Source organism: Anas platyrhynchos, chromosome 1, assembly GCF_047663525.1.
Source record: "Anas platyrhynchos isolate ZD024472 breed Pekin duck chromosome 1, IASCAAS_PekinDuck_T2T, whole genome shotgun sequence".
Lineage (NCBI taxonomy): Eukaryota > Metazoa > Chordata > Aves > Anseriformes > Anatidae > Anas > Anas platyrhynchos.
Genome location: NC_092587.1, coordinates 195,613,836 through 195,624,532, shown reverse-complemented (window position 1 = coordinate 195,624,532; position 10,697 = coordinate 195,613,836). Strand labels below are relative to the sequence as shown.

General features: G+C 45.3%; 1 protein-coding gene across 3 annotated transcripts in view; it reads right to left on the bottom strand.

Annotated features, from left to right (window-relative positions):
• Positions 1-11: 11 nt before the first annotated feature.
• The window catches only part of MTMR2 (myotubularin related protein 2), a 62,118-nt gene continuing 51,432 nt past the window's right edge, over positions 12-10,697 (bottom strand). For all 3 annotated transcript variants that reach the window (XM_005012851.5, XM_027467706.3, XM_038176422.2), the window contains 8 exons: positions 10,336-10,485; positions 9,355-9,543; positions 8,150-8,335; positions 7,064-7,270; positions 5,618-5,710; positions 4,391-4,504; positions 2,920-3,096; positions 12-2,022 (listed from right to left, as the gene is read on the bottom strand). In XM_005012851.5, the coding sequence (XP_005012908.2) occupies positions 1,861-2,022; positions 2,920-3,096; positions 4,391-4,504; positions 5,618-5,710; positions 7,064-7,270; positions 8,150-8,335; positions 9,355-9,543; positions 10,336-10,485 (1,278 nt within the window). In that variant the 3' untranslated portion in view covers positions 12-1,860. The remainder of the gene's footprint in view (positions 2,023-2,919; positions 3,097-4,390; positions 4,505-5,617; positions 5,711-7,063; positions 7,271-8,149; positions 8,336-9,354; positions 9,544-10,335; positions 10,486-10,697) is intronic.

Here is a 10,697-nt window from a genome sequence, read left to right as displayed (position 1 = left end):
GAAGAACTTAATCCATTTAGCTATTTTTATTAGTGTCAAAGAAACCAAACAGCCTTCATTTAAAAAAAACAAAGCAACATATACACACAGCCAATTAGCTAATAGACAATAATGCTATGAGCTGTCTTAGAGTGATTGTACATAAGAGCACGTCTGCCCTTCAACCTTAAAGCAAATTCAAGTCCTTCAGAAGCTATTTTGTGGGGGTTCTGTGCACTGTTAAGCCATGAACTCAGCCCACCCTGTACAACCGCAGTAGTGCTACACGAGCTGTTAGTCATTCTGTCAGAAGGTGGCAGTGGATTTCCCTCAGAGTACTGAGATGCTGATTGCAGCAGAGCAGGTAGAAATAGACTGCAGCTGGAAGTCATTCCTTAGGTGGAATGTGGCTTTTGGAAGGCAATTCCTTATCTGTGAGTTGTCCACTCTTCTACCCTCTCAAAAATACTGATCTTGGGAGAAAGGCTAAGAGTAAAAGCATGCTGATGAGCAGATTAAGCAGCAGCCCACACTGTGGGACCCTGTTGTATGAGCAGCACAGGGACCCAGCCCAAGCCATGCATGATTTCCTTCCTTGCAGAGGTGAGAAGCAGCCTGGAGTGAATGAAGATCCTTGCAGATGTGCTGTGACAGTGTCAGCCCTACCACCTACAGCCCCTTATTTCTGTGTCTGAGAAGCAATGGAGCACGTGTGGTTTCACCAAATGTTTTTCATCACTACTTCTAAAATAAAAGTTTGTATTAAAACTGAATTTGTACTTAAGTTTAGTCAGGTGTCACTAATTCTTGAAGGGTGCTATGAGGAAAAAGACTTCAATGCTAGGGCTCAGAAACCAGCTAAGCTGTTTAGTCTACCAGAGTGGTGTGAAGTACCAGTTGCAGTGTAGGCAAAAAGGCTTCTTTGGTTGATACGGTTGCTTCTATTAGTTAAATAACTCAATTTTCTGTTAAATATGCCACTATGAGCCTGCACAGAAGCACAAATGCTGCTAATTACACTTAGCCAAGCAAAATGAAATGACTGCTCCCAGCAGTTTGTGTGCCCCTGGGCATCCCCCCACCTTCCTCCTGCTGTGGCTGAGGCACTGGAGAACAAAGAGCTGCAGGAAGCACCGAGGGAGCCTTGCTCTGCTCCATCCCTCAGGAACAAAGGTGCTTTAATTTATACCCTGGCATGATCCATGTAAACCATGAGCAAAAATCTAGTTGCCAAGATGGAAGTAAACATAGTCCTATAAAGTTAAGTCATGGAGGTTGCTCCTCTACCACTGTTTCTCTGGGTAGAAGATGCCCTTTCTTAAATAAGGCATCATTACATGGCTTCCTAGATCTAGGTCAAAGGAAAAATAACTGGTATGTTCTGGCTTCTAGCACTACTCTTAGTGTGTTGGCAAACCCCCTTGCACTGCTATGCAGGTGTTAGTACCACACTTTCATGACTTCACACAGGTGTATTCAAGGCTCTGACAAAGATTCAAAGCCTTTAGCAAAGGGGAGCTTTTTCAAACTCCTGAGTAGACATTTTTCCTACATAGTACTTCGTTCTAGCGCACAGTCCCTTTTTGAAAGTAAAGTGATTTCCAACACAAGTGAGTTCTGGGTTTCTTTTAAGTGGCAAGTGCAAGTAGCTTGTATCCTCACCTAGCCACTGAGAAGGTTAATTGCATAGGGGGCCTCGGTTGTTCCTCTGTTTTTGCTTAAGCTTCCTCTAGTGCTACAGTACTAATAAATTATCCTGGAGAGAAATAAATAAATAGGTCAGTGTCTCCCAGACACCGTAATGGGAATCCGGAGGGTTTCAGAAAAGCTGTCCCGGTGGTCTTGGGAAGGTAGTTGGCAAAAAAAAAAAAACAGTCAGTGTTATACAACAGTCTGCACGGGGGTGACACACTGTGCGGGAGAGCCAGCTCTCTCCGAGGATGAGGTGGAGCGGTTGGTGATTTCTCGCTGCAGTTCCTCCACTTTCTTCTGCAGCTCAGCCCGCTTGGCAAGAAGCTCCTTGTAGCGATTGTGGACAGGCTCCTGCAAGGAAACACGGAGCTGAGTGCTGGGAGGGAAGGGTGTATGTGGGAAGCTGAACCACGCAGCGGTACCTTGGGGATACTCTTACTTTACCCAATGCATGCAGCTACACTAACAGCAGCTAAACAAAACTTAAGAGGTTAGTTTGAAAGATGAAAATTACAGAACTCTGATCTCACGTTTCTGGGAGACACTGGCCTTGGAATCTCAGCCCAGCCACAACTTCAGAGCTTTGGGTAAAAAGAGCAATATAAATTTTTCTAAGTATTTTTGCATAGCCCTGGCTGTTAAACAGTACTGAAAAGTGTTTGTTGGGCTCCAGATTTGCAAAATTTTGCTAAGTTCTGTTAAGATATACATGTAGAGGCAGAATTTGTCTCCCTTCTATGTAAAAGCAACTTAAGCATTTAGAGCCATCTTCAGACTGCTCATCTCAGGTGCCTGCCTTGGAGAAACCAGTTCTGCTGTTACCAAAGTTGCAGGCACACAAAACAAGCAGCAGGTTCCTTCCACTAGTAATCTAATTGCACCCCAAAGCTCAGATACCCAAACAAGTCTTGGGTCTTTAGGTGTGTTCTTTTTTTTTTTGTAAAGAAGAGACACTTGGATACTTTTGCTGCTCCTCAAAACTATTTTACAAATTGCTGAGCAGCTTCAGCTCCTGCAGATCTCACAAGGTGGCGATCTCCAGCCAAGCACCAGCCAGCTGAAATGCTGCTCTGAATTTGCATGCCATTGAACTTAGGCTTTTGTTTTTAGATGTAAGTGGTGGCAGTTTAAGTTTGAAAGTTACTTCTCGTGCTTTAAAGGCCTGGAGCTCCACCACGACAGCATTAGGACGAGCACAGAGGGAGAGGAAAGCAGAATCCTTGGAAGAAAGTGAAACAAGCCTGGTACCTGTGGCTTCATCCTGGGGTTCCAGCGGATATAGTAGCCGACCCACAGCTCGAGGTGGCGCATGCTCGCCACGGGGTAGAGGACGTGGTTGGAGTAGCTGACGTACAAGGGGTTGGTGAAGTCCTCGAGCTGGCTGTTGATGTAAGACCAAAGCGACACAGTCTTTTTCGGAAGGCCCTGCAACAGGAGGGGCAGAGGAGGTTTTATTTCCCATACGAATGCTAGCATTTATCTCCAAAAGCTTTAGGAGTGCTTACAACAGCGTATACATGTGCCTGTCATTAATACAGATCTGATTGCTTTTGTGTAGCTTAAAAAAAAAAAAAGCACTCTTCTTTTGATGTGGTTTCTGTAATCGAAGCGCATGGATGCCTGCAGGCAGGCACACACATGTGCCCTGGCACAGCACCCAGCTCCCAGTACAGCCCAGGAATCGCCACCGGGACAGCAAAGGGGACACCGCAGAACTGGTGCGTGAACTCTCAGCGCCTTGGTTAAACTTCAGCTCTTTAAAGAGCTCCGGGTGGACTTGCTGGAGTATGGAATTGGAGGGGAAAGAGGAAAAAAACAAAACTATCCACCGCGTTTGACTCAGGCCCTGATGGAGTGGAGTAATTAGGCCTGTGAATAGTCCCAGTGAAACCGGAGCTGAAGGGCTTCGTAGATTAAGTACCTCACTAAGCTGAGGCCTTAGAAGAAAAAACAAAAAGCAAAAATTCCAAAGCCACAAACAGCAGGCAGGTTTTCATCTCTGGAAATCACAATTATTCAATCACCGTGGACTCCAGAGAAACAGGGACTCTGATTTCACGTCTGAATAATGCCATTGCTTCTGTACGGCAGTAAGTTTAGTTCAGTTTAGTTTTTAAACTGGTGAGCTGTCAAACACCATCACAGCAAGCCCACACAGCGCTGTCCTGGGGGATGTTGGGCTGCAACCTCTCGGTGATAAAATGCTTTGTCCTCAGGTAGGAGAGAGAATGCTTGTTCCCTTTCCGTGCTGTTCCCTTTCCTTCTGATTCCCAGCTGGCGTTGAGCAGGGCAGCGTCTGAATGTATCTGGCTGTACACAGCTACACGCAGCTCCCCGGGAGCTGGTCACCAACAAACCTAGAGCAGCCTGCTAAAGGGACCACATCAAGGAAAACGGGGGTGCAAAAAGGTACCAGTTTTCACAGGGAAGGTTAAACCAAACTGAAGTTCAAAGGAACACTGGATTTCTAGCTAGTTGGGAAACGCCAGGAGCTACTGAGCCAGCAGCAAGCAGCCGAAGGCCACGCTGAGAAGAGTGGACCTGTCCAGAAGGGAATGGTGTTGCTCTGAAACGTAAAATCCCCAGCTGACAGCAGCTGACACAGTACCCAGAACTGCACCTACGACGCTTTGAGGGCTCAAACAATTTCTCAGGCAACACCTGGCCAGCTGAAGCAACCACAGCACGCCACCTTCACCTTGGAGAGAAGCAGCCTTACCTCCTTCACTCTCTGCTGCTCGCTGCTGCACAGGAACGTCCCAAACAAACAGCTGTACAGGTGGTCCAGGATGGTTATCAGGAAGTACTCGTTGAACTCAAAGGCTGTAGGAAACTTTGGACAAAAACAGAAAACAGTAAATCGCCTAAAATAAAATAAAATAAAATTCTCCCACTCTGTGGTCTTAGTCTCATTACTAAAACAGGATTTGTCTCTGTTCTCTGGCTGTCTGGATACTTGGTATCATTTTGTTCTTTCCAGGAGCAAGAGTCTCTCTTGGAAAGCTGCTTTACATGTGCAGAGAAGAATTTTGAGCAGAAGCCAGAGGTCTGAAGGGTCTGACCGCTGTGTTTACACACACTCAGTGCTGCTTCAAGTCGAAGCTTGTTCTGCCCCTTACGACAGACCATGCAACGAGGCCGTGGACAAAAGGCTGGAGCATACGTGAAATAATACATAAAAAGAAACCGAAATTCCCTGGCGCCAAAAGGAAATAACCTGTGTGCCCAACAGAGCGCTTCTCCAGAGGGAGGCACCACGCACCGCCGAGCAGCAGGACGAATGGCGCTGTGAGGATGGGGCCATGGTTGCTGTTGAGGTACCATGCAGAACAATCAAATGTCACAGGGAGAACTGGCGCGCCACGAAGGGGCAAGAGGAATGCACGCAGCGCACGGCGTGTATGTGCAAGATGTGCTGGGGAGACGGAGAGGCCAGCTGGAGGCCTTCCTCCCTCGGAAAACACCCTTCTCTCCCCAGACTGCCCTGGTTGCTGCCTCGCCGGCTGCACATCAGGACGTGGGCTCCTCAGAGCTCTGAGGAGAGCACAGGGGATGACTTCTGAGGAAGGCAATCCTCCCTCCTTCTCTGCCTGGGTACAGTACAGCTTCATATACAGTGGCATCCTTTTTTACCCCCCGTTTCACCTGTTACAGTCCATAATGAACCTGATTTTTTCAGTCAACTGCCTGACCACTGCTGGTATTTGCTTCAAAATACAGCACAGAGATCACAGCAGACAGTAAGAACTTCCCAGGCCCCACACACATAGGGATAAAAACCCCCGCCAGCCATACAGGATCCCTCCTAAACCATGCCTTTGACATGCCTGATTTTGAGTGAGGAACTTGGCTCCTGGCTCTGTAACTCGAGCACGAATGAGGAGCAACGTGTTTGGCTGCAGATGTACCTTAGCTTTGCAGACACGTGTGCCACCCAGCAATTTACCTGTCTTGTCATTTGCCAGACGCAGTCGATGAACTGGAGGAAGACAGGAGAGCGATCCGCGTCTGCATGATTCTTATCTCCATGGCCAACTCTCTGAAACAGAGCAGGACAACGAACAGGAGTCACTCAGGGCTTCATGGGGAAAAGGTGGGGGCCTCACCTCTGTCACCCAAGCCTGTATCAACAGCTCTTAGAAGGTTCAAATGAATCTTGATTTTGCTTTGTCCTCATTAGTGGGTAAAGGAGTAAATGATAGCTACTCCCTTAGTCTTTGAAGTGAAATTTCTTTCGGGGGATATTTCCATGTGAAATTAAAACAAGAGTTGTTTGAGTAGAGGCTCCAGATGCTATGCTGGCACTGATTTCAGTTAATAGCTAAAGTTCAGAAGGAGGAAAAAAAAAAAAAAAAAAAAGCTTTTTGCTTCGGTTGCAGCTGTTGTCCTGGCTACTGCAGTAGGAGCGTGTGCTGGATCCAACCACTACCTACAGCCACAGCGTGTGGTGATAACCATCACGCAACACCTCGCAGCTTCCAAGCCCTGTACAAACAGCAACCCAGCCCATCTCCTGCCACCTCCAGAGAGGCAATTATGAAAGGAGCCCCAGAAGTAGGCCTCCAGCCCCGGCTGTGTGGCCTTGGACAAGGCATGAGGCAAGATTCCTTATTCCTAGGATAGTACATTGCTGGCATGTATTACCCGCGAGCCCTCAGCACTGTGCAAAGACAGAACAAGAGCACGTAAGTAACAGAGCAATCCCCAACTCCTCTGTAACACTGTTCTCTTAGCAGAGGAAATCGATGCCATCTCCTTTTTACAGACTTGGAAGCTAAAATGCTTGTAGTTCAAACACCAGGTAACAGTTTTGCTGATGCTGACCCCTTAGTTACATGGCGCCTCAGTTATCCTGCCTTCTTTGGAAGTGGAGAACAGCATTTGAGCACACTGCTGTTGCCTACGTTGTAAACAGACTTTGTTCTAGGCCTTGCCAAAATTAAACAACCACAAGAGAACAGCAATGAGCAAAACACGACAGGAACACAGACAAAGAATACTATTTAAGTGTCCTCCCAATTTCCATCAACGCAAATGGTAACAAACAGCCAAGCCACAGGTTGACAAAGTTGCCCCTCTGAAGACTCCAGGCACTCATCCACAAACTACTCAAGCTGCTGGTCCTTTGCCTGAACAATTAACAAGCCTCCTCAAAAGCAAAATGTACCCAAAGAAAATGTGAGATCAAGGCCACCAACAAAATCCTCAGTGTCTTCAACACCAAGGCATTTGTTAGATGACAGTGTCCAAGCGGTTTCAGAAAATGGACTGAACTGAAATAGACAGACAAAATAAAAAAAGTGGTCCCCTGCCTACTCCCAGCAGAAATCCTTCTGATTTCAAGGTGGGCAATAACTTTCTGTTCAGTCCCATCCAAGGGGTAGTAACTCACCAGCTGAAACCTGTGGCCGAAGCTCAGCCACTCCTTCTCCACCAGTACTTCAAAGCCCCTGATGGTTCGGTAGTAGCCATCTAACATGAGCAGAGAGAGGGAAGTGAGCTGGGCTGTCCGGTCCCAGCCATCGCTGCAGTGTACAACCACAGATGTCTTCCCTGACTCCACCTTGTCAGCGATCCGAAGGGCTCCAGCAAGAATGAGCTAGGACAAGAGAAAACAAAAAAAAAATAAGTTATGAAAATCTCTTTGGAACAGAAACTATGCGTGAGAAATGGCTACTGACAACACAGGGCACACCAAGGGCTCCGTCTGCCTCAAGGAGAATGGCAAAGCAGTTCCAACTACTTCATAACTAGGACAGCAAATTGGTGAACACATTTTTTGTTCTACCAAGCTGCCAACATATCCAAACCACAATGCAGGCACAACTCTAGAAGAGCCCCAGCACTACGCTCAGTGTCTGGACAGGTGAAGATTTGAGCCCAGGAGCATTCTGTGTCTGAACATGAAAACAAATGGTCATTGCTTTGCAACTGCTCAAGAAGCAGACTGGCTCCTTTCTGCATTAACAGGCAGACACGGTGTGATCTGGAAAGAGCTTAGTCTGAAAGCCAACATTTGTAGAAGCCAGAACATTTTGCCCTGGTCATTCTGGTTCTGCTTGGATTCCTGGAAGGCTGAGAGGGCAGAACTTCCAACACCTGCTGGTCTGGGCCAGGCAGTAACACCAGGATGCCACGAATCCCAGAGTAAAGAGGTTGGAAGCTCTGGGACTCTTGTGCTCTACCAAGGGTTTTTATGATTACACATTACCCAGGAACACACTTCACTTTGAAAACACCATCTTTCGGTATTTCAAAACCTCCCTCTCCTGTTCTATTTCCAACCTCTTCAAAATTCCCCATTCCAGGAAACTGTGGATTTGTAAATTTAAAATTTCCTATTTAAAAGCAACATTTTTAATCTTGAAATTTCTTATTAATTGAAAGTCTGTCACTGGAGTTAGCTCTGGATAATATTTCCCAATGAACAGACTGGTACAAACCTGTGACTACTCAGCTTCATCCAGTGGATGCATACCTTGATATGCTCGAGCCAGTGAGTGGATTCTAAATTAGACAGCCAGTGAGTCTCCTCAATATTGGGATACACAATTTCCTTCAGTTTTCTCAGCGACTCTCTCATGACATGAATATTGTGAATGTCCAGGAACACTAATTCTGCATTCTGATAGGCATCCTCGCTCTCATAGCCTCCTCCTTTAGCCTGAAGAAAAAGAAAATCCATAGAAAATTAGCTAAGTGAAAGCATATTTGATATTTGATCCCAATAGTTTGTCCTGAGCAGGGATCAGCTGACAAAATACCCCCGTGGCTATGCTATCTAAAGCAGGCAGAAAACATTGGATTTCTTTTACAATTGAGAACAAACATGTACATGGACACACTTTGTCTCTCTTTCCTGCAATAGTAATGAATGCTATAACTTTTACTGGATAATATCACATTACAAGCTTTCTTTTTCTCAGTAATTATCATTTTTCCCCATTCAAGCTGCTAGCTCATTAGATTCACTACTCTGTCATTTACAAATTTACCATTCTATTACAGAGGAGTATATCCCACACACTAATTGCCTTGCCTAAGTAGTGGGAAAGTAAAAAATAATTCAACATTAGTGCAGCAAAGCAGTTCTACCATTAAAACATGGATTACAGTGACTGCATGAAACACAACAGCAGGAAGAACACAGTGATGTTCCTGGCCATTAGAGAACCCCAGCTTCCTTCTGAAATTAAAGATCACGATGCCTTATTTTCAGATGTGCTGAACATCTCCTGCTCCCTTCAGGGTTAGCAAGGACAGAGTCTGGTACAGCCAGAGGAGGCAGTTTTTCAGCTTACGTGGAGTAAAGGATGGTGACGTAGGTGATTCAGCATGCTAGAGTCTCTCTGGCAGATACTACTGACCTCAGTAGACTGTGTCTTTTTCAGCCACCTTGTTTTTTCCCCTTCCAATCTCATTTTGATTTATGGATTAATCCAAATGAACCTTTAGCACTCATGCTGACATCTACTGCTACCAGTACAGGGGTAAAACTGTCTAGAAAATCTAGTCTAGCAAATCTCTTACCTAGCAGATCAGATCAGTGTGCATGTATCCTGAGTGGAGAACCCTTTGTGATCCTGAGGAATGATCTGAAATGTTGGTGTGATGTGTGCTCTAGATTCCCAGCTTTTGACAAAGGAAAGAAAAAAAAAAAAAAAAACAAAAAAAAAACCTTACTTTGTTGGCTACTGCATTCACACTAGGCCTTGCATCAAATATGAAGATCTTATGGGACTGAGCATTAGAATCCATGATGGCCTGAAGGTACTTTTCATCTTCCTTGCTTCGTTTGCCACTCACTCCCACCATTGGCTGGCTACTGCGAGTGATGGTTGCTTGACTTTCTGGGTGAATCCATGACAATACCTGTAGAAACAAATGAGAAAGAAATGAGGGAAAATATGGATTCATTAAACCAGTGAAGTGTTTTACCTGCAATGGCTTGCTCTGGGACCCTGCCATACATTAGTTGGTTCCAAAAGGCTGGAATCCATTAAATCGTGATTGAGTGAAACTTATTGTACTTATTCATTCTGGTTACCTTCCCAAAGTTGAAACAAACAAGAGGTGACTGAATAGGCTTAAGTCTGAACGTTTTCTCACTGTTGTATGAGTCACAAACACACCTTTTCACGCTACAATCACTGGGCTATGTCTTTCTCCATGTTACAGTATAGAAAATGTAAGCACTTTGGGAACAGATCTAATTTTCTGTAAGGCTGAGAAGTAAAACAGTCCATTTTCTGTTACTGCTGAAAAAAACATCATAGTGATGTCATTTGTCTTGGTTTGACTTAATAAGCATTTTCACAACGAGTATCCCTAATATTCCTCTGTCCTGAAAGTAAGAGCAGGCCAGACAAATGTCAACAACCAAACAGGACTACTCTGCGTTTCCCAGGAACGGAACTGAGATTCAGTCTGGGTTGTGCTAAGTTATCTTATCTCCTCATTTTGGTTTAGTCTACATCTCTTTCACAACAGTAGTTCCAGCAGATAATGTTGTTTTCTAACTCCTCAAACATGCTGCTGTCACTTTTATTATCCATTGACCATTTATTTGGTCCCTGGAATCCACTCAGCTCTATCTTGGCATTATTTATGGCCCAAAGGTATGTAACTAAACCACATCAAAGAAGCTTCTCTTGTTGCACTCACTGGTATGCGTCCTCTTGATCTGAAAGATGCTACTCGTTTTAATTCCTCATCGGGAATGTTTACGGGCACAGCTAGAATGGCAGGGTACGTATCACACAGCTCGTAGCGCTCATTAATCTTGGTCAACCTCCAGCTTTCGTTAGGAATTCCCTGAAGAGAAAACAAGAGCAGGTTAGCAAACAAGTTGCTCTGAGGCCTTGGCACAGTCAAATTCCAAGACTTGAAATTCAAGGAAACTTTTGTTAATGAAGGACTTCTGGGGCTGGGGCCCAAGACTGCATTATCTAACTAGCATTTCAGAGAAGTAGATGTTTTGCTCAGGTCAATTAAGAAAACGAAAATTAGAAGACTGCAGGCAGGCT